This window comes from Coptis chinensis, chromosome 6 (assembly GCF_015680905.1).
Source record: "Coptis chinensis isolate HL-2020 chromosome 6, ASM1568090v1, whole genome shotgun sequence".
Lineage (NCBI taxonomy): Eukaryota > Viridiplantae > Streptophyta > Magnoliopsida > Ranunculales > Ranunculaceae > Coptis > Coptis chinensis.
Window position 1 is genome coordinate 20,906,581 of NC_141461.1, and position 24,451 is coordinate 20,931,031.

A 24,451-nucleotide genomic window follows, 5' to 3' on the forward strand; every position below is an offset into this window, starting at 1 on the left:
TCGGACATGCTAAAGTGAGTTCTCGCTTTTGCTTGAGTGCTACCACTTGCTTGAGATGCTTGAGTTGATGCCATTTGATATTTGGTTTTTTTTTAAGAACTGATTTTAAAGAAGAAGAAATATGATATATAATTGTTGGAAGTGTGAGTTGAAATAAAACAAATGTTGTATATATACCAAAGTTTTTTATTTTGACCGTTTTTTACCGTTCTGACTTTTTGACCGTTGGTAAACTAGCCATTAGGACTCCGGACGGGATGTTGGATTCCGTCTGGTGAGTTTTGTAATCCAGACGGAATCCAACATCTTGTCCAAAGTTAACAAGTCAATGAAAAACTCGGTGGAAGGTTTCACCTTGTTTTGAACTGGGGAAAATATTCACCGAGTTTATCACCCTGCATTGCACATCGCTTTTGGATCCAACTAGGTGAAAGTTTTCACAAACCCCCCTTATTTCCCTGCATTGCAAATGCTCTAATGCATTTTTTCTTTTGCCAACATGAAATAGAAACCCAATTGAGTGAGAATACCTTAATACATATGTTTACTGACTTTCTATAGTTAATTGATTGCTAGGTGAGAGGGTGAATAAAACTAGCTTTCAAGTAATCTCTGTTAGTGTGAAGCAATATCAATGGAGAATTATCAATTATGGACATGAAATCAAGAGTGGATTAGTCCCAGATCAAGAAAAACTTCATGACCTGGTTTATTAGAGTTTTTTCTTTTTTTCTTTATTTTTCTTTCATTCGTGGTAAAATGGTACATGAGTATTTAAACATTATGTCACCTCCTATTTTACTGGGATGAGATTGAAACGTGTATGGTTGAGATTTGGTTTGGAGCCCTTGGAGGAAAACCTGCTGGGAGCAAAGGTCTGACCTCTGACACATCCGAAATCAGGGGATGAAAGAACCATGACTACAAGATGTGGCAATATTTGTCTATGTAGAGTCGCTATATCGTGATGCATGCTTTGCCATGAGGCTGGAAGAGGCAAAATGATGGAGATGAAGTAGGTACGTGTTATGTTGAGGTTCTGTATTTAGGCTTTAGTAGATACACAATTACAGTTAACTCTAAATAAGACAGATCCACACCAGTTACATTGAAATGCCCTAGTCTGAAGACTTACATTGCCCGAAGGCTCATTAACCCCGAAGAGACACTAGCCTGAAGGATTATATTGCCCGAAGGCTCATTAACCCCGAAGAGACACTAGCCCGAAGGATTATATTGCCCGAAAGCTCATTAACTCCGAAGAGACACTACCCCCGAAGGATTATATTGCCCGAAGGCTCATCAACCCCGAAGAAAACCTAGCCCGAAAGCTTTATCCGATGTGCCATTTTGAATAGACCCAACACAATATATTACAGTTGACACAAAGAGTAATGACAGATGCGCCATTTTGAATAGACCCAACATAATATATTACAGTTGACACAAAAGAGTAATGGCAGAATTATTATCATTTCACTTGACAACCAATACAACATAATTGTAATCCTAAGATACCCATTAGATCAAACTTTACCTGATCCAGCTTTGTTCTCACATGCCGCCCTTACGTCTTCCAATCAATGTTCGTGATTCCGAACGAAATTTCGGAATTCCGTTCAATATTTCAGTTTTTCAAAAAATTGGAATTCCAAATATAGAGTCGAAATATTAATTATTCCGAAATCAATCAAAATTCCAAATATAATAGGAGTCGAAATTTGATGAATTTCGGTTTTTGGATTTGTCGGAATTCCAAAATCCCGAACTATGCTTCAAACAACCTCGGCCCAGATGCCCAGTCAAGTAAATGTATTCCATCAGCATCCATAGTTCTGACTTTGTAATCCGCCTTTCCAGTGCCTCGACAAATTCCAGCGTCACAACATAAGCATTCGCTACATACTCCATCACATTATGCCAAACTCTTTGGAAAAAGGAGAGGAATCTGTATATAAGGAAGTATGTTAGAGTTGATAGCCATTCTTCTCTTTATTCCTCACACCATGGTACTCGAAATCAATACAGCAATCTATACCTTCATCTTCCTTCTCCTAGTGATTTTCTATCGAAAACTTTTATCGTCCAAGAGCCAAACAGGCCTCCCCTGTCTCCCACCTAGTCCCAGAGGACTGCCAATCGTTGGACACCTTCACCTCCTCAACAACACACCTCACCCATCATTCCACAATCTGTGCACCCGTTATGGTCCTTTGATCCATCTCCGCCTTGGCTCAGTCCTTTGCATAATTGCTTCAACCCCAGAACTTGCGAAAGAACTCCTCATTACCAACGGCCTCACCTTCGCTTCACGTCCAATGAATATCGTAATCAATCTCCTTACTTATAATTCTTCAGGATTTTCATTTGCTCCTTATGGACCTTATTGGAAGTTCCTAAAAAAGATTGTTACTTCAGAATTACTTGGTGAAAGAACTCTTGGGCAGCTACAACATATTCGATACAACGAGACTTCACAATTAGTACATTTGCTAGTAGACAGAGCTCATAGTGGGAAAATTGTGAACTTATCCCAAGAAGTAATGAAGCTTTCAAACAATATAATTTCTCAAATGATGTTGAATATTAGATGTTCTGGGGAGGATGAGAAAGCTAGGGAGATTAGAAGTTTGGTTCGAGAGGCCACAGAGTTAGTTGCCCAGTTTAACTTTTCAGATTTCATATGGTTTCTTCAGAATCTTGATTTGCAAGGAATTAAAAAGAAGGCGAAGACTATGAACCACAGATTTGATTTTTTACTTGAAAAAATAATAACGGAGCGGGAAGTAGATAGAAATAAGCAGAAGGAGAAGAGGGGTAATGAAGGACTAGGTAAACAAAAGATGACTGATTTTCTCAGTATCTTGTTGGATATATCAGACGACGAGAACTCAAGCATTAGGCTAACCAGAGAAAATATTAAGGCTTTCTTATTTGTAAGTTAATTGTTACCATTATATATATTGTTCTCCTTTGTTGAAGGAGCATGCATTGAACCCTATCATTTACTAATTTTACATTTTTGTAGGATTTCCTTTCAGCTGGAACTGATACATCTGGGATTGTTGTGGAGTGGGCAATGTCTGAACTTATAAACCATCCATGCATATTGGAAAAAGCAAGAAAAGAGATAGATTCAATTGTGGGACAAAACAGGCTGGTCAATGAAACTGACATACCAAATCTTTCATATATACAAGCCATATTCAAAGAAACAGTTAGACTACATCCACCAATACCAATATTTGAAAGAGAATCAACTCAAGATTGCAAGATTGGAGGTTACCTCATTCCAGCAAAAACCATTCTCTTTATTAGCAATTGGTCTATTTGTAGAGACCCAAATAATTGGAAAGACCCTCTTGAATTTCAACCAGAAAGGTTCATGTCTGACAGCGAAACTGATGATAATGCTGGCATAGTGGATGTTAGAGGCCAACATTTTAATCTCCTGCCATTTGGTTCTGGAAGAAGGGGGTGTCCAGGAGTGTCGCTTGCTGTGCAAGTTGTTCCTACAGTATTAGCTTTGTTGATTCAGTGCTTTCATTGGAAGATAGCAGGCTATGGCGATGAGATGACAGGAAAGCTTGTCGATATGACTGAACGGCCAGGATTGACTGTTCCCAAGGCACAGCCTCTCATGCTTGTGCCATCAACCCGGCTGAGACCATTTCCCAACTATGCGGATTGCGGACTTATAAGAGTGGCCAGAGAATGATCGATGATTCATTGTTCTACTGCTACTTCTACACATATTCGTGTTTGGGAGGCCCCTAATGGAATCTACTAAAGGTTTGTTTTTGTTTTTTGTTTTTCTTTTCGTTAAAAATTAAAAGGTTTTGTCGATTAACAGTTTTGTAAGGATTTTCCATTAATTATAAGTGAATGATCTCTTCTAGTCTTTCTGCTTGTAATCTGGGATCCGTCTGTGACAGACATTCTCACAATTTTGTACTGTTTTTCTCTTTTTAAGAGAATTTAATCTTAGAACATCACTGATCGGCGCAATCATCAGTTCTCTGTTTCTTACATAATAGATTCTGTACTCCGATGTATGCATACATGGTACTGTGTGGATGGAGGAAAATTATCGGCAGGAAGGACATGTATCGGCAGGGTCGACCCTGAGATTTGAGAGGCCCTAGGTGAGCTCTCAAAGCGGGCCTTAAGCTTTAACAAAAGAAAAAAATATATATATAAGCAAAAAAAAAATTTGTTATTTATTTTGAAAGTAGGGGAAATAAAATCTAACCCCACCAAGTCACGAACTAATTAATTACATCAAGTAAAGTATTATCGAAAATTTCCCCGTCCCACAATTTTAGCTGCAAAATCAATTATTACATTTGCATAGTCAAACTCTTCTACCAAAACTTTTTAAATAGATAATATATAGCTAATCCATTTAATCTATCTTGCGACATGATCGATCAAAGGTAAGACTTAATCATCTTCAACTTTGAAAAGCTCCTCTCTGCAGAAGCAACTGTAACAGGTATAGTTAATAATATTCTGCAAGCAATCTACGCATTTGGAAAGCAACTAGCCCTTAAGTTCAAATGGTTTAGCACTTCAATTGTCTTCTTTGCGTCATCTAGTAAAACTTCTTTCAAAAGTTGCAATTCCAAAAATAACTCTGTCCCGTCAATATCAGAAATGTTGTCATCTTTAAGAAACTCTACTAAGTTGCCACAAGAAGCCTTTAAACTATCTTTGTCTATAGACTTCAATTTTTCCAAATTAAACAGGAACCCAAAATGTTTCTCATATACTTGAAACTGTTCAAACCTACTCTTAAGAGAAGAAAGAGTTTGGTCAACAATAAAAATGAAGTAATTGACTCTAAATGATTCTTCAGCTAACTGTGGCACCTCTTTATCCGCATTTTCATCAAATGTCTCTTTCTACGAATGATACGCTTTTCACAAAAAATAGGTTCAATTTGCATAGCACTTGCAATTTCTTTAGCTTCTATTATTGCTTCTTCAAATCCGGTTTCTCTATACTTTTCAAAAAAAAATCAGCATTTACAGTTCACTAATATAACAACATCAATATGCACATCTTCAGTTTGTAAGAGTTTGCTAACAACATTAACACCATTCAATATCGTGTGCCAAACAATCATACCAATCAAGAACTCAAAATTCTCAATATCATGTGTGGCTAGGGACTCAGCTTCACTCTAGTCTTCGGATCATCACTAGTATCCATTAATTCAACTAAAGCATCTCTTATCTGTGGAGTTTGATTTCTAATCGCTTTAACACTTTCCACATGACTTTCCTAACGTGTTTATGACAATACCTTCAAAGTAAGATTAGGACCACTTTTCACATGTTCTTTGAAAACTTTCCACCGTTTTGTAGAAGAAGAAAACAATGTATATACACATTGCACCACTCCAAAAAAGGACACAACTTTAGAGCAAGAGTTAGTCGTATCACACAATGCAAGATTTAGACGATGGCAACCATGCACATGGTGTATAAAAGCTATAGGATTTATTTTTAGCAATCTTTTTTGTACGCCTTTGTGTTTTTGTCTTTCATATTAGATCCATTGTCATAGCCTTGTCCCCTTACATCATTAATATCAAGCTGAAGAGTGCTCAATATAACTTTCTGTTCATTAAAGAGTTCCAAACCCGATGTATTGCCCACCTTCATAAATTCTAAAAAGAACTTTTCAATCTTAAATGGATTTGTTGAGACATCCACACATCGTATCACCAACGACATTTGTTCTTCATGGCTTACATCTAGAGTGCAATCAAAAATAACTGAAAAGTACTTAGCCGCTTGAATTTTCTTAAGAATTGCATTTTTCACCTCACTTGCAAAAAAAATTATGATAACTCTTATAGTAATAGAATGTCACGGATTATCTACCCAAAATAAAAAGGCATTAATAGCGTCACCTGCTAACATCTGAATTAGTTTATTTGGAATGTTGTGACCAAGATAATGATAGTGAATTCATGACTTTCAATACGTCGGATGTGCTCTTGCAATATTAGATCGATCAAATTCTGCAATCATTTCAATCATGCTAAAAAAAAATACCGTTGTTTTCTTCTTTAATCTTCTCATTGTCCTCGCGAAATGTCGAAGTATTTTTAGTAAGAGCTTTCACAAGAACAAGTATCCTCAATAATAGTTGTCTCCAATGTTCTTTTTCTCGATTGATTTGTTGCTTCACACTTTTATCAATTGTTTCATTCTTTCCTAACCTATTTTCTAACTCACACCAACTATTCAAGTGTCTTTTGTGCTCAATACTTTGTTCATGTTTTTGAAGATTTTCACTAATGCAAGATTTTTCCAATTTAAACATCCTTCACTATCTAATTGAGAAAGCCTTCCTCGTTGTTTGAACAACTTACAACAAAAACAAAATACCCTGTCCACCGAATGAGAATAAACAAGCCACTCTCAATCCTACTTCAAACCATTATCCATACGTCGCACGTAGTGGAAGGTTGAAAAGTGTCTACCTTCATCATCTCTAGGAAAATTAGTAACATTGTCTCTTATTGGACCTTTTTCGACCAATAAATCTCTATATTTCTGATCAATCTTATCCCAATTTGCGGATCAAAATAGTTTGTCAGTCCATATTCTCCATTCTCATTCATAGCTTCATTGAGTTCTTCTTGGCTTTAGTATTCATTGTCTCTTCATCTTCAGCATTTACTCTCTCTTCTAATTCAATATTATTCACCTCCTCTTCAGCTTCAACATTTAATCTCTCTTCAAATTCATCATTATATTCCCGCTCTCGTCATGTTCCATATTCACTATATTTTCAAGCTCCTCATGCGCAACATCTTCATTAGAAGTCTCTGTTTGTCCACTTGTAGAAAGAAATTTAAGAATACTTCCCGCCTAAGATTGAGTGAGTTCTTCTTGTTTTTGCTTCTTTCACTACTAAAAAAAGGCTTTTTGTGTCCCTTTTTAAGTGACACAAAAAGTCACTTATGTCACTTTTGAAATTAATTCTAAAGTGACCTAACAGCCCCCGTCACATAAAGTTCAAAAGTGACATAAGCCTTATTAAATGTGTCATTTTTTGTTAGTAAAATGACACTTAAGAATAGCCTCTTGTGTCACCTTTAAGAAAAAGTGTCATATGGTTTTTCAAAAGTGACACATTAAATATCACTTTTAGACCAGAGAGTGACATAAGTACGTCAAAAACGACACATTAAGTATTCTAGTTGTGTCACTTTTGGACCAGAGTGTGACATAAGTACGTCAAAAGCAACACATTAAGTATCCTAGTTGTGTCACTTTTTGACCAGAGCATGACATAAGTATGTCAAAAGCGACACATTAAGTAACTAGTTGTGTCACTTTTGGGCCAGAGCGTGACATACGTATGTCAAAAGCGACACATTAAGTATACTAGTTGTGTCACGTTTGAACCAGAATGTGACATAAATACGTTAAAAGCGACACAAATGCTGCCCCACTTCTTGTGTCACTTTTGGGAATTAACTCAATGTAACTCATATGAAAAAGAAAGCGACACATAAGAGTGGTCAGTTGTGTCACTTTTAATATATATTATGTCGCTTTTTCCAAAAGCGACACAAATGATTTTTTTTTTTTTTTAAATCTTTTCTCATTTTTGTATTTGATCGTATTCATTTCTATTAAAAACAACATTTCTCAACCTGCATCCTATACATCATAACCAAAATCCCATTAACCTGTTTTATGACATAAACAGCATCCACATACATTTATCAAAACATCACAACCAAAATCGTTTTAACCTGCTTTATGATATGGAAACTTGATAACATCCACTCGGAAAAAAAGTAACAACATTCAAAACAATTAACTTCTATTGATTTCATGGATCAAACTTAGTATCTATCATCAAGTTTGACTCCCAACAAAATAAGTCATTCTCATACCAAAAGAATCACAATAAAGCAAACAAAAAAAAACTACATGACGCCAATGACGCCAACGCTATCCTAGCCATATCTTAGCTTGTTGTATGTGTGCACTTCCAACACCAAAAAACCTAGCTGCCATCTATTCATCTATTAATCAATCCATGCATCTGCATCATGAAGTCCTCATCCCACTATGACTAGTATATAAAATTAAAAAGCAAGTGAATCAAGAAGGGTATGTTGCACAAGTAAGAAAAAAAAAATCGATAAGAAAAGTATATATATATATAAAGAAAGGGAAAATATGGAAGCCCACTTACCCAAATTAACTACTCAGATAAATTGTTGGATAAAGTCGATGAATTCAAGACAAAGTTCATCTATTTCAGTGGTGTAACTCTTCTTGCTAGAGAACTCCAATACCTATTCGACGAAAAATATATTATAAATATTATGAAAATAAATAATGCAGGCAATGCATTGCCTACCATATTTACACATGCACCAATTTATAAGCTAGCAGACTATGAAAAATAATGCTACTTTACAGTCACTTTCTTTTTGAGTGGTGGACCAAGATCCTCCACTAAATCTCGCATAAAGCTAGAGCAATACATAATATCTGCATACAATCCCCCCCTTGTTGTTGTGGGCACTACACATAATTAATACTTGCATTAACACATATACACAAATTGGAAGATATTTTGTATTGTATTCTAAACAAACTAAGCTTACTATCACATAGTTTCAATTTGGATTTGGATTCATCTTTCTCTTTCCTTTGGACATATTTGATGTCTTAATCGTACTGAAAATGTATGCATTTGTTTCATTCTCATTATTTTCAAGATAGAATCAAATATACAATGAAAAATACAATAAATAAAGACTAAACTCACGGGTTCACTAATAATTTAAAAGCCGGATCTGGCGGCCCTCGAAAATCTTTTAAAAAGTCCAACTAGTACACTTCCATTGATGGTATGTCAAGAACCATTAAGACCCAATGCCCCCCTACATGACCAGTTATGTGGATACAAATCCAATTAAACACTTTTAATTATATAACCAATCGGAAAATAAAAATAAAAATAAAAATAAAGTAATTTTAATTATATGAAAATAATGTATATATACTGCAAATGTATAAGCACAGTTACCCTGTGTTGAAAGGAATTAAAAGCACACGATCGCCGTGTTCTTCAGCCAACTTCTGAATATATCGAGCCTTCTCATCATCCTTTGTATAAATAGTAAAACTTTCTGGGTTACCAAATGCGTACTTTGCTTGAGCAATTACAAACGTCGAATATAAATATCTACAACATATACATACATTTTGTTAAGTCGTCACATATGAAAAGTTAAATTATATAACTAACACAAATAAGTTCACCAAATTATTCATACCTCACGTAGGAGATAATGCAACTACCATTTAACATTCTCTTCTCACACACATCCATCAACTCATCTTTTGAAACTCGTACTTCCCCCATCTCATCATGGAAAAGAGTTCCAACCATTGGAACTTAACATCTATAAAATAGTCTTCTTTCACTAATTTGTCAACACAATCCACAAACTTTCTGATATTATATTGAATACTGCCCCGTGGAAGTGGAATACGCTTCTCTACCTAACAAAAAGGAAGGTGAACAGGATTGATGTTTATATAACAAAATTAAGTAAATTAACATACAAAATTCATATCCTTATACTACCTCGTCACTTTTAAGTATCACAAGTTCCTTAGGTCATGCCACAAACTAGTTTACCACATCTTTAACAAACATGTTCATCGCCGTTTCGAATTGGGAGGCATCACCACACAATGCTTTATTTATTGAGACCATCATATATGACTCCCCCAAAGGCATGTTGTGAACAATATCCTCTGGCCCCTTCCTTGCTGAAACACGACCTTCGACAACAATGTTGTCTTTAGATCCCAATGCCAATCTACAGTCTTGGTCTTATAACAAATAAGCAAAACAAAGACAGCATTATGGATCTACTAACAAATTTGACACAAACATTTAATCAACCTTTGAGTTTAATTAAGAAAATATTTTTTTACCTTCCCATCTTTAGCTTTAAGTTTTTCCGACACCGCAATGCTCTTTCCGTTGTCCATTTTTGACTAAACGATGAAGTGTATATCAAGTTAGTATATGTGAAAGCACTTGGAATAAAGGAATGAAAAAAGCTACGTATCATTGCCTGCATTTACTATACCACAATGAATATAACATGGTTAAGGCAACTATAGAATGAACTTACCTATACATTTTTCGACTTAAGTTTTAATGATGTCACTCTTTTTTTTTTGTTGACCACCATCTTTTCTCTATACATTAAATAAGAGTTTAGTTAAAGAGAACACTCGAAATGTGTAGAAAATCAGAAATACAAATTTAAAAGCCAAAAAACTTACCTTCTTAGACTTGGCAATCACCTGTTGCTTATTATCACTTTTGGCACTATTGGATTCCACATTTTCTAATGGTAGCGAGTTGTTTGGTCCTTGCTTGCGCAACTCGCTCAACAGTTCTGTCGTCGTTGGTGAATTAGTCACACCTTGCTCTTCTTTTAAAAAAAATAAAAAAATAAATTGGGGTTAGGCGGACCCCCACCTGTATTATATTACTCATTAACCATTTCGTACATAAATTTGTCCACTTACATCATCATTTACTATACATTGTAATCTCTTATCTAATGGGGGAACAAATTGCAATACAAAATCAGTTGCATTATGAAGGGACGCTAGGTACTCTGCAGCTCGATTCACTTCTCTAAACGCGTGAGAGAAGGATATGAAATTGAAGTCGCTCCGCTTCATATTAATAGCTTTGAGTATATCCCGGCAGTACCACGGAGGTTTTTCCACTTTGTTGATTGCATTCACCGCTCTCAATGAGTCAGATTCCATCTCCACCTCCTGGTAATCCTCCGCTTGTTCTTTAAGCACATGTAGCACCAAAAATTTTAACTTCTCGTTTTGAGCTTCTTTCTCTTTCAACTTTGCTTCCAAATCCTCGTGGTATTTCTTTGATCTTTTATTATAAAGGAAGATTGAAGTACATAGTGGGAGTGGTATATTGTCCACCTGCCCTAACTTGACAACTAGGCTTTGGAGTTCCCAATGCCATAGTAAGTATGTCATTCTTTCCTTCCGTTGCCAAAACCCCCTCCTCTACCTTATTTTTCAGCACCTCCTGCAAAAATAGATAAGAATCTAGTAATATGGACTACAATCTTTTGAAAGCAGTAGATGCATTGTTTTCAATTGGCATGTACTACAAGCGAGCAGTAAACAATTGGCAGAAACAAGTAAGATGACAAATGTGCAACCATTTCATGCATTTATATTTAGATAATCAGATTGGTACACTGAACAAGATGCAGTGTATCGAGCATGGTAATGATCCTCAAACCCATCCAGAGAATTCAATTTTGCACCACAGTTAACAATTGGGCAATATATAACCCTGACAATAAATAAGCACATCTTACACAAAAATTACGGTTTCGCAAACTACTATCATCAAAGAGTATGCAAACTGAAATATTTCAAGCAAGCATTACAATTTATACACTTACAACTGGATGCTAAAATATGGCCTATCGTCCTTTCTGCCACAGCTTGGGCTCTTTGGTATACACACACAGTTGTTATTAAAAGAGACGAGAGGCTTCAGTACATAAGAACACATATATTTGTCTCTTTACCAACATTGTTAGGTGCGAGTTTTCAAGCCTCAGTTTTTGGGTAGGATAAGATAGTCCTACTAGGGTAATAAGCTGTATTTGATTCTTGAAAGCCCTAGGTCTCTCTCAACTAGGAAGTAAGAGATATGTCTTAGGTCACTGACTTGCTTAACAACCTAGGTCACTGACTTGCTTAACAGCCCTAGGTCTCTCTCAACTAGGAAGTTTCAGATCCTCCCGTTGGATACTAGAAGACCACTTCATATAACATGAATAGCCTGTGCAATTATGTTGCTTATTGAACCAACCTCCTCCTTTGCAGCCAAAAGCACATGTCAACTCAAGATACATCAAGGTCCCAGCGAGGTACCTGATATTGCTTGCAGCTTACGTAGTTTCTAGAATGAAGGGTCATATAGCTGTGCAGTTACTGATAATACAGGTCATAAGTGAACTATACAAGACCCACCGGCAATTGCTATCCGCAGCAAACATTGCAATGCTTCTAGAATTTTTTTGTCTGTTGCATCTCATGCTCACGAACTGAACTCTGAAACTGCCCTTCAGCTGAAGCTGCAGAAAGTTTGTGCTGTCCTGGAAGTTTCAGATCCTCCCGTTGGATACTAGAAGGCCACTTCATATAACATGAATAACCTGTGCAATTATGTTGCTTATTGACCCAGCCTCCTCCTTTGCAACTTAAGACCTAACAAACACATCAGACATACATAGTGTTATGTTCTTAGCCTTTGAAGTGTTATGTGGACATTTGCCAACCATATATATATGACTGGAGGGACTAGAATTTTCTCTTCCTTTTCTCTTTTAGTGGGATATAGTCAATATCAAGGAAAAATCAAGATATCATCGGCAAACATACAGAGCTGACAAATGCCCACATGACGGAATCGTATGGTTCCTAACTACAGCATGATCATAGCTTAGCCAATCCAATAATAGTAGAGACTTGAACGATATTTCTGTTTTAACCAGCAGAGCAGAAATTTACTATTAACATGCACTCCTAATGGGAGTCAAAATTATCCCCCTATATCCCTAATTCCCTAGTAAAAATGTCATCATTGGCTTGAGTCCACAGATCCAGCTTGCTTAACTAAGAAGTAGACTAGAAGAGGTTGTTTTTTTAGCATCAGTATAAGCCTATAAGGGAGATTGGTGTGAGATGAATGACGCTTCCAGATGACTCAGAAAATGAGGACGGCAAATTTGACAGTAAAGTCTGCTTCTTAGTGTAAGGTTATTTCCTTGACCTAATTTTGAAAGTCAGCAAGACAAACTATACGTTGTTGGAAAGACGGAAGTTAAAGGTTAAAGCTTCAGGAAAACTAAAAATGTTATGAAACCAGTCAAAGATTCTGCCTTCCAAACGATTTAAGAGAAAAAGGACAACAATGCTAAACAAATGAGAGAGAGAGAGCTAACAACCAAAGTATCTTTATGGAATATGTCATACAGAGGACTGCTTAACTTCATATACGGGATAGTAGAAATAGATAATAAATATTCACCAGTTGATACTATAAAAGGTTATTTAGACTTTGGTCCTACTATTAATAGCGAAATTAGGTTTTGGTCCTACTTTTCAAATTTATTAGGTTTTGGTCCTACATCTGTTTGTTGACTGTGAGTCAATATAGTTGACCCTGGTCAATCTATTTCAATCTGTTTGTATTTTCAAAATGACAACATTACCCTTCAGTGTGCTTGTCACGAGAAAAAAAATAGTTTTAATCAGATCACAACAAATAAACAATTATTTGATCAAAATTTAACAAAATTAAATATGGGGTTTATTAGTTATACCTCTTTTAAGAATTTCGCATAATTTCCAAGAAGAATTTCGCATAATTTCCAAGAAGAAGACTATTTCCAGGATCTGATTGAATCATTTTCTGATAATAAGAATCAGTGTGATTTCCATTCTCATTAGAATTTGAAAATCCATAAAACCCATCACCAACTCCATCTCCACCATTATATTTACCACCACCATTAAACCCAATTCCACCACCACCCAAACACCTCCTCCTCCTCCTCCACTAATTCATCTAACCCAGAGCTAGAAAACAGCTGAAACCTCAAATTCGACTTCAAATTTGGCTCTTCTGTATTTTCTAAAAACTCATTGAGTGTTTGAACTAATGGTTTTCTCTTCTATATAGTGAGATTCTGAAGATCAGTATCAGAACGTGCTCTAGTCATTCTTCTAGATGAATCTTCAAAATTAGATGGTGGAGATATATGTTAAAGTAATTAATTTGGGTTTCGGGCCGGTATCAAGTCGTATAAAGTCCACCAACCTTTACAGTTTACAAGAATTGAACGAAGTCCCCACGGGATGACTGGAAGAACACCGAATGCTTAGAGCTGCATAGTCGAGAAGCCAAAAATGATGTGGTTTACAAGTAATTGATTTTGTGTCAAATGAGGTAGTTTTCAACCTAACAAACTTTTAAATTGTAATGGGTAGGACTAAACTCTAATTTTGTGAAGTTCAGTAGGTTTAATTCCTAAAAGATGACTTTGTTTTATGTACCAAAATATAAGTTTATCCAACTTGTGTTTTAGTTCTCCTCGAGATGTGCACAACAACAAATTGATGGTCCAATATTTTAGTTCTCTGTAACCACATCCTATATCGACACATGGCGAACTAAATACGTCAACATAAAAACACATGACATGCACAAGGAGGGGTATTCTGGCTATTTTGAAATAACAAGCAGCTTGACCAGGGTCAACTATATTGACTCACAGTCAAGGAAAAAAATATGACCAAGCCTAATAAATTTGAAAAGTAGGACCAAAGCTTAATTTCGCTATTAATAGTAGGACCAAAGTCTAAATAACCCTATTATAAACTAGCTGAAAAACTAGCTCATCATTGGAAATGTCCATGATTTCGCTAACATAGGTTGAACACTCGCAAAATTCATGGAATATTCTCAGACCAAAATTCGACAAAATGATAACAACTCTAATCTAACATTTGTAGCTACCAAGAAGGTAAGCCTCATGTAAAGAAGTTGAACTGGAGTGCAATCTAGCAGAAACAACTGCCTTGTTTATAAAGTACTTTGTGGGGTATGTAGACTAGAAAAGGGTCGTAACTTATCTTCAAGTCATGGGAACAAGTATAACCCATATATGCAACAGTTTATGCAGAGATGGAATGTATACATTGAACCTATATATGCAACAGGTCAAAACAAACTCTACAAATGTGCATGATACTTACCATCTTTTGAACTACCTCCCTTGTGGCATCATCATCATATTCACCCACCAGTGCCGGCTCAACCCTTAGGCGCGAGTTAGGCGATAGCCTAAGGCCTCAAATTTGGAAGGCCTCATATTTTCTAATTTATCCACATATTTGTTTATTATTATCTAATTTTATAAAGAAAAAAAGACCAAAAAAGGATATGATAGTCAATTTGTTTACAAATGGGTTTTCTATGCACGCACTAAATTTCGGAGTGAATTAATGTGGAGTGTATACAATCTAATAATCCACCGCACAAATGACATCTCAATGTATTAATATGAATCCAATGGCTACAAGCACGTAGTAATTTCAATTTTTTTAGGAGTGTGCTCATTTAATCAACTTGTTTCATTGGAAAAATAAAAACAAATGAAAATCCCACGTTAAGTGAAAGAATCTCCACATTCTATGCATTTTCTTCTTCTCGCTCTCTTATTTAAACTATCTTAATTAAAGAAATTGTCATTACACTTCTCTCATTAAATATTTCTCTCTCACTTGTTCTATTTCACCAATTTCAAGTTTAACCATCTGTCAATTTCACTTTTGAGTTATAAACGGTTAATCATCAATTCATCATCTAATACTCACAGTTTTTGTGAAATTTGATTTTTTTTTTTAATTTAAATTTGAATCTATTATTTTATTTATTTATAGTTTTGATGTTTATTTGGTTATGTTCTTGTTGTTTTTTCATTCAATTTGAGTCATGATACTAGATTTTTGCTCTTAATTTATAATAAAATTGTGAATATATAGTGAACTTTTTTGGTGATTATAGATGGCCTAGGAAATAAAGGCCCTCTAAGGCCACATTTTGGCTTGAGTCGACCATGTTCACCACTTTTGTCTTGTCGAGCTAAACGCCACAAAAGAGATCTATCATCTTCATCAATAGGTATCCCAGCTGCTATCTATTACCAATTACAAATAACCAAACCAACTGATAAAAGGTTAAAATTGAATAGTCTACCTACGAAATGAACGATGAACTCAAAACGTAAGTAAACTAAAACTAATCTTATGATGCTTATATTTATCAAAGATTCTACTCTCAACTCTATTGAGATATAGTAGAGTAGAGTGATTCGTTCCACTCTTAGTCCTTCCGCATGCTATGTTCTCACGTGTTCGTACTATCTACTTAAAGTCTAATGAGAGATTTACGAAAATAACAACTAGATCACATGCAACTACCCACAAAATGCAACTAGTCGACGATGGGGATAACTAAGGGAATGCTACGTTGATTCGATGATAAGGAGTTAGAAGGGGATTGATTCCACCTTAACTCGACTTAATCCTATTAACGACGAATCGTTGTAATCCGAATTGAATCGCCCGTAAACAATTTGGTTCTTCCTAATCCCTAATTACACATGGCATTCCTACCAATTCATAACTAGCATGTGAACGATTAAACCCATTCTCATGGTGAACTAATCATTTCTAGAGTGGAAAGGAAATTACATACAATCTATCGATATATTCGAATCAAGCTTTCATCAAGGCTTCTCAACCCCCTCTAATGGAGGTTTAGCCGAGAATCATTACGCAATCATTTCCGATTACATTTAAACTAAACATGATATAAAGAATCGAAATTTACTTAATTAAACAATAATGAAATCTAATTTAATGACTCAAATGAAATAAGGACAGGAATTGAAATTAGATCTAGAAATGGAAATGACAAAATCGAAATTTAACAACTAGCTATTTTATTAATCAAACTAATTAAGAGCAATGATTCTAATAGTTTAATCTAAAACAAGAATTGGATTTGAAATTAAACTTAATTAAAACAATTAAATCTAGATCTAGAAGCTATTCTAATGGCTACTTTCTATTCTAAGCTCCTTTATTTTCTAACCTAAAAATCTACTATTCTCTACTAAAAAATCTACTCCTCAATCAAAGAGCTAAACTTTTGTTTTTATACATTCAGATCCAAAAATCGTGCATGGGCTTGGAGCCATGTTTTGGGCCAAAGAATCAGGCCCAAAACCCAATTCTTTCAGTCCAAAAAGGCCTCTTCAGCTGCAGTTGGGTTCAACAGACTTTTCGTCCACTTCTTCTCCTCTGATTGGATCAAGACTTAGACCATTGGAAAGCTCTTTCCGAGTCGGTCGTTTTGACATAAGGTAGGCCCCATTCCGAGGTATGAGTCCAAAGATATGGCCTTCGGAAGTTCTGCTGACTTGTGTGCTATTTTTGCCCGCGTCGACTTTTCACCTCTTTTGACCGGGCTTTTGGAAAGGCTTTGTCTTCTAGAAACTTGGCCTTTAATCACGGAACTCCTTAGTAACCCCCTTTTTGCTCCTTTATCTCGCTAAAGTGGCACATTTCTGCACATAATGGACTTTGAAATCTGAAATGCATAAAAACACGTAATCAGTGTTAACTCTTAATTATTACTCACGTAATTGGTCTAAAGGTATGTTTGTTACAGGGTTAAAACTACAGTTTTGGGCTCTTATCAAACCACCCCAAACAGCATTTTGCTTGTCCTCAAGCAAAGATGAGAAATTAGAATAAGTGACCAAAAATGGAGTCCTAACTACTCGTTTCTGAGCGCGATTGCATTGACCATATGCACAAGGCTTTAAACCACTAGGAATTCCCTAGTGGGCCGAAGTTATAACCTCGTGAGAGTTTTCCAGTGAAGGTACTCACAAACTTCATCTATACTACAACGACTAAGAAATAAAACTATTGTTTCCTTATTCATGCTCCAAACTATCTATACATCTCACTAGCTATGAACAAGAATAACCAAGTCAAAAACCTAAGCTAATATATGCATAATAATAAATCATCTATAATAAACATATATACAATGAGTAATACTATGAAATGTCTAGCAGATCCGTTTCTGAAACTCGGAATAGCATCCTTAAGTAGGTTCTCACAATAATAGTCAAGATACAACACTCTGATTTTTCCACTCAAGTTTAGCTACTCTAGTGCGCAGTGGGCACACTTTACCTTACAATCTCAATGACAACAAGGAAGCCGGAGTCGATCAAACACATCTGCCACTTACTATCACACTAGTCTATTCCTAATTGAGCTAGAGGTCTTTATTAGGTGTTGCGGGGATTAGGAGATGGTTTAAGAAGGAAGGAAATGGATATTCAAAAAGGACAAGTCCGAGATAATAGAGTCTTCATATTATGTAACTAGAGAAAACCTTGTTATTTACTTTTGCTTCTACACTTTGTTTCCATCCTTAGCCATATTTTTTTCTTTTTCTTTTTTTTTTTTTTTCCTTTGGCTTTTGACTCCCTTTTATTCTATTTTTGGAGTTTTTATTTTATTTCTATTTTTATTTTTCTTTTCCTTGGATGGAAACTTCTTTTCTTTATTTTTTGAAGCAATTAACTAACTTTTGTTTACACAGGTTTTTCTCTTCTTCTTTCTTCCTCATTCTATTCTCAGACTTATTCTAAATTGGGTGGGTTGAATTATTATTATTATTTTTTATTTTGTTTTGTTTTTGTAACAGGGTAAAGGATTTGTGGTTTATGGAAGGCTAAAGAAAGGCTCAGAGGGGCGACTAGCGGAAAATAATTCATAGGTTTGAATTTCTGGCTATATCGATCCAAAAAGGGCCTAAATTCTCACTTAGGATATGGCATAGTGATCAAGCAAGTGGACGTGTGATTTCTCTATCCGGATTTTATTTCTCCCTTGTGTCATTTCTCAAATGTTTAGCTTTCATATAAGGCTTTTTAGGCTATATTCTCACAGATTTGTAGAATAAGTACTCTAGCCTAAATTTCAAAACTTACTGTTAACAATCATAAATACTCATGTAATATATTTATAGATAGATGCAAAGATTATTACCTATATATTAACCTAAGTTTCTAACAATTATTCTGATGCAACAGCTACGTGAGACTTCTAGATTGTTAAGAGCATGGAGAAAGAAACAATACCAATATTCCTAAGTGTATAGCATGAACTTATTTATTTATATTTTTGAATTTTTAAAATTTTAACTAGAAATAAATGCATATTATACATATCTATATCCTAACAGATGCCTTAATTACATGTGTTTCTATGCCCCAAACAAAAAAAGCATGCTTTGTCCTCAAAGGAATTAAATAAAGAGGGTAGGAAAAATACCATTGAAACGCGCGTGAAATTCGGGAACATCTGTAAAACAAGGTTTGAACGTACTAATATAGGAAATAAAACTGACACAACTCTATACGAGTTCTACCCATTATAGGGTTAACAAGAATGAAATTGCTTGGGACATAAGCATACACTAACTAGAATGAAAACTTACCTTATCCCCCCGCATTACTCGTCATCTTCCTCATTCTCTTCTTCCATAAAGAAGTGAGGTTCCTTCGCGTCCTGCCATGCCATGATAATTTGCCAGGCTTCCCGCCATTTATCATCTATTATTGCTTGCTACCTATTAAGAGTCACTTGGTCTGACGGGGTGTAGGGTGCAACCAGATGAGGTTGTATCCTCCACCCTTGCCAAGTCATTGCACGGAAAGATCGAATAATACTATTGGTGGGTCGTATAGTGTCGACCGTAATCCAATCCGTGAAGCGTGTACAAAAAATAGGAAAGAAACATAGCATAATATGAGAAACTAGAACGGGCATAAGAAGGTACTTATGCCTCATGCTATGGGATCGAGCTAAACTAGACATCAAGGTTCGGGGAAGGTCATGACACATACGTCCCGTGGCTAAAGCAAGGAAGACGCTGCAAGTGGCATCATTCACAGAAGAAAAACGTCATTCCCTTAAAATGTTTAGCATGATCCAAAACATTACAGTTCCTATGTTCATGGACAGGCTACCAAAGGCGACGTTATATTCCCCTTGGTCCTCAATACGGAAAATGCCCGCGTCATACGACTCATGCAAAAACTCGTAAGTGTAGACATACATATTATCGACCCAATAGCACCATGGGTCTTGTATTTCAGCGGGCATAGCCAGCCCAAGAACAAATGCTAGCAAGAACCTGGTAATTTCCATTGGTTCATTATCAATGTTGATGGAGAACACTTGTTCTCCATCTGGTCTTTCAAAGAAAATGCAGTTATCGTAAAAATAAGATGCTAGAGTCGGAGAATAAAGTGCATCCGGTCTTATCATAAGCGGCTCCCGACCAACGAATGTGATAAACCCACGAAACCAAGCACCATAAGGAGTGCTTTGGAACAAATCTTCGAAAGACTGTTCCGATATCAATGTTGGAGATGTCATCTCAAAATTACGCTTTGGAATAGCTGCGAATGATCCGGATACTACGCACAAAAACTGGAAATTTCCTGGTCCACGGAAGTCGTATGCCGAAAAGCGCTCTGATAGAAGATAAAAGCCCTTCGAAGAAATTGAAATTTCCAGTGTTTGGCTGGTCGCTTCAGCTTGAAGCGCCGCCTCGACAAAAACTCAGAAAAAAATATACAGAGCCGAAAGTCGCTGTAGAAGAGCGCTGAAAAGTTTCGGAGTTCGTAAACTTCGGAAAATGAGCGAAACGAGGGAATCGCGGGGGAGTGAAAGGTGAGTGATGGAGTTTAGGTGTAGTGTGAGTTGTGAGGATAGATTGTATCAAGTTTATATATGGTTTAAAGTTGCTAAAATGGATCGAAAGTTGCCAAAACTAATTACGGCAGTTTCGGAAATCCTAAAATTTCCAAACCCGAAAACGGAAACAACTAATATCCTTGATTCTAATTCAAACCCAAGATCTTTTAGGTTGATTTTATGATAGAATGTACCTATTTAATCTAGATTTCATCCTACAATGATACTCAATCATAGATATGCCTAAACGGCCATATTTTCACCTTGACTCATAATAAATTCTAACACGAGGGTTATAAAAATAATGCTTGAATTGATAAAACCACCCCTAAACAAGTTGGGAAGGTGGGATCAATATGAAACAACCACGCATACTGAAAATAACCCTTATATTAAAATTTTCATTCGGAGTACATTACACTACAAAATTCAAATTACGGAAATAAACTTGCATTAAAATAAATAACAATAATGAAATTACAAATAAAACATCAAACATCAAACTATACTATCCCTAGCTACTCCAGAACTGGTGGCGGAGGGAACATGCTCCGAGATCGCTCCGAAGCTCCCCAAGAGCCCAAAGACCATTTGTCCTTCGGGCGACGACGCGTGCCGGATGGTGTGTCCTCGGAAGGAGAGTCCCCATGAAGGTGGGAATCGTGTCAGATCTCGCCCCGAATCGGGCGGTCTGAAGCTTCTAGCTCGGCTCATCTGTTCCCACCTCTCGCCCTCTCTCGGGTACGGAGCTCGAAGTTGTGATGCATCGTTGCTGTCCGAGTCCGGAGGTCTTCACAGATATAGTGTTTAACGCGATGCCTCGATGGATCATAGCCATGCGCGCTCGCATCCGTCCAAAGACCTCTCCAAGGCATCCGCGTCAAAATAGGTCAAGTCCTCCTCATCCTCGGAGGCATCCTGATGTCCCCGAGCCTCCTCGGCATTCTCAGCTCCTCCATCCTCTTCTTCTTCTTCTCTATCCTCAGCCAATCTCCAAACCCGTTGGACACACTCCTTATAGATCATGAGGGTTTACGGTGGAGAGTGATGTATGTCCGATCAGTCGCCTGAGCTACTCTCAACTTGAGCATGATCTTTGTTATCAACACAGGGAGAGAGGCAACAGACCTCCCTACTCCCCTAATCATGCTCAGTAAAAACTCTAAGATGCTGAAGTCATACTTCCGCTCCTGGAGTATCCATAAGATATGGAGGCGATTCGGGCCGATATCGCCGACCTTCCCTTCCCTCGATGTTCGACCAATCCACTGGGCAGTAGCCACCGGTTGTTGGTCCTAAGGGAAGCTTGTCGAACACAATGCGATCTTGCATTGTAGTCCCTCCAATAACTGTCTCGTGCATCAATGGCTCTACCCCATTATCTTTGGGACTCTGCAGGGTGACATCATTCAAATGGATTCTAGGCGGAATGCCTAGAATCTCGACCAAACAACCGATCGTCACTTCCTTCCGCCTCTTATTTACCACAACAAAAATCCTAGTCCCTTCCAACTCCCTCAGATCATAGAACCGTCCGGACTAAGTCCTCGTGTGGTAATAGGCTTCGGTCGAAAGTACCACAACCTATTCCAGTCTCGACCGATCATCTCATCACCGTAAAAAGCGGCCGCGAAGTGGTAAGCGGTAAAAGTTTGCTCGAAAAATTCGGTTGTTGAGCCATTGGAAGTTTGGAATGTAGTGGGGGTTTAAATGTGATGTAGTGGTGGGATTTTAATCGACCGGTTGAAGCAACAGTGGTGGTGGTGGAGTGGTGGTGCGGCAGCACAAAAATTTTGAATTTTCGGTAGTTTTTAGTGATGTAAATCGGTGGGAGTGGTGGTCGGTGGTGTTTGGAGTCGATTTGGGTTGGGATTTGATTTTGGGCGTGGGTTAATTCTCGTTTTCTTTTTATTTTGATTTTGTTTTTTAGGTTTTTGGAGCTTGGCGTTAATGGCGGAATGGAGAAGAAGATCGCGAGTGTCTTTAAAAAAGGTAAGGGGCCGTCGCTATTACTGTAGTGGGCGAAGTTGGGCCCAAGCCCAAAATCGAAATTTGTGATTTTTTTCGATTTTTCGCGAAACTTCAAATCAAAATTGCCGCTTCGTTACCGGTCCGATTTTTGCGAATGAGATATGGAAATGATCAGGAGAGAATTTCCAATCCAATGATCCATAAAACACTCTATTCCGACTGTGGATGACATATAAGATAGTGGAAAACGCCTCGAAGTGCGTGCATGACGTACGTTATGCGAACAATTGAACTCTAAATTCATGGATTATGTCAACCCGAATCGTAATACAATAAAACGGCCTAAGCAACTCTAATGGGACATAAATATTTAGTACGGAAATACGAACACCCCACCCCCAAACAAATTTTTACAACGAAGCTTAGAAAATTTGTTTTTAGCAGTGGATCTTTTAAAGTCAGATTCCCGAGACTTCCTAGGTTACTATGCTTATTCTTTAATATATATATATATATATATATTATATATATATATTATATATATATATATATATATAAATATATATAATATTTTTTTTTTTTAATTTTAAAAATAAAACAATAAACAATAAAGACATAATTTACCCCATAGAGAAACATGACTCAAAAAATCCGAAAACATGCAAGAGTGGAAAACGTGAATTATGTTTAAACGTGGACTTAGGATCCGGTACTTACAGCCACACACTCCATAGGGAGGGCCCGGTTACCTTAATGGTGCACTCACCAATATATGGAAATGAAAGGAAATGCACCAACCACAAAAGTTGAGTCGTTTATAGTCAGATACTCGAGACTTTATCTAGACGTATGTATGAACATGCAGTTTATCATATATCAACAACCGAAATAATTGTGGATCATTCCATAAATAAATATCCCAGAAAACATATCCAAACACAATCAAGCACCAAGATTTCCCATGACTCAACCTAGTGAAATGAAAGCGAAGTCGGATAACCCTATTATGTAACCTATCATGCACCTTATTTTTCATTTTTGAATGAGTGGGTGTTCTAGTAAATAAGTGTGGAAAAGTGAATGGTTGTGGAGAATATGGTGGATATGGATAAGTTGTAGAAAGACAGCCTGTAAACAATTAGGATGTGGTTTTAGCACAAAACTCATTCATTGTGTGTGTAGGGACTGTCTCAATTCTGAAAATGAAGGTGTCAAGTGGTTTGTCCTTCTGTAGTATTTGTTTACTAGGTGGATTTAAAAAATTATGGAGCACGGGAGAAACAAAAGGATCGAGTGCAAACTCGAGATTCCTTTGAAAGGGTGGAAGGAGGGGAATCGAGGTGGATGTTGTGCAAAGTAGTTCTTGATAGGGTGATTCATCACCTTCTCGAAGAAACTCATCGAATTGCTCATCTAGATTGGTCATATCCTCGTTACTATGATAGTCCTCTACATCTTTGAGAAAGTCATCTATCTCATCCTCATCCGTAATATGTGTATCGACTAGTGTAGGGATGGAAATGTTGGAGTCTGAACTTCCAAAGGAAAGAAATTTGGGCATATGATTATCAGGGAACATGTTGTTGAAATAATCTCGAGCAACACTCTCGATCATGCTAACCTCTCCATCCATAGACGAATCGGGTAACTGTGTCTTTGTTTTAAAAACATTGACTTCAACAGCAAGATGGCCAAAAGACATGGACATTGAACCATCGCGGCAATTAATGAGCGCATTGGCGGTTGCGAAAAAGGTCAGCCCTAAAATGATCGGGACGAGTTGTTAACCGACTTCTCGTGTCGAGGATGACAAAATCAGCCGGATAGTAAAAATCCTGAATTTTTACGTAACATTTTCGATGACACCCTTAGGATACTTAATAGACCGATCAGCTAATTGCAACGCCATTCTAGTGGGTTGCATCTCGCCTAGACCTATTTGTCTATACAAATAAAACGGGTGTAAGTTGACACTAGCCCCTAAGTCTAATAACGCG

The 24,451-nt window shown here is 36.8% G+C and overlaps 1 protein-coding gene across 1 annotated transcript; it reads left to right on the forward strand.

Moving 5' to 3' along the window:
• Positions 1-1,845: 1,845 nt before the first annotated feature.
• On the forward strand, positions 1,846-3,998 carry LOC147492043 (cytochrome P450 93A3-like). The gene is made up of 2 exons (XM_086566883.1): positions 1,846-2,936; positions 3,029-3,998. The coding sequence occupies exons 1-2, from the start codon at positions 1,965-1,967 to the stop codon at positions 3,716-3,718; spliced, it is 1,662 nt and encodes a 553-aa protein (XP_086423009.1). The 5' UTR covers positions 1,846-1,964; the 3' UTR covers positions 3,719-3,998.
• Positions 3,999-24,451: the final 20,453 nt, after the last annotated feature.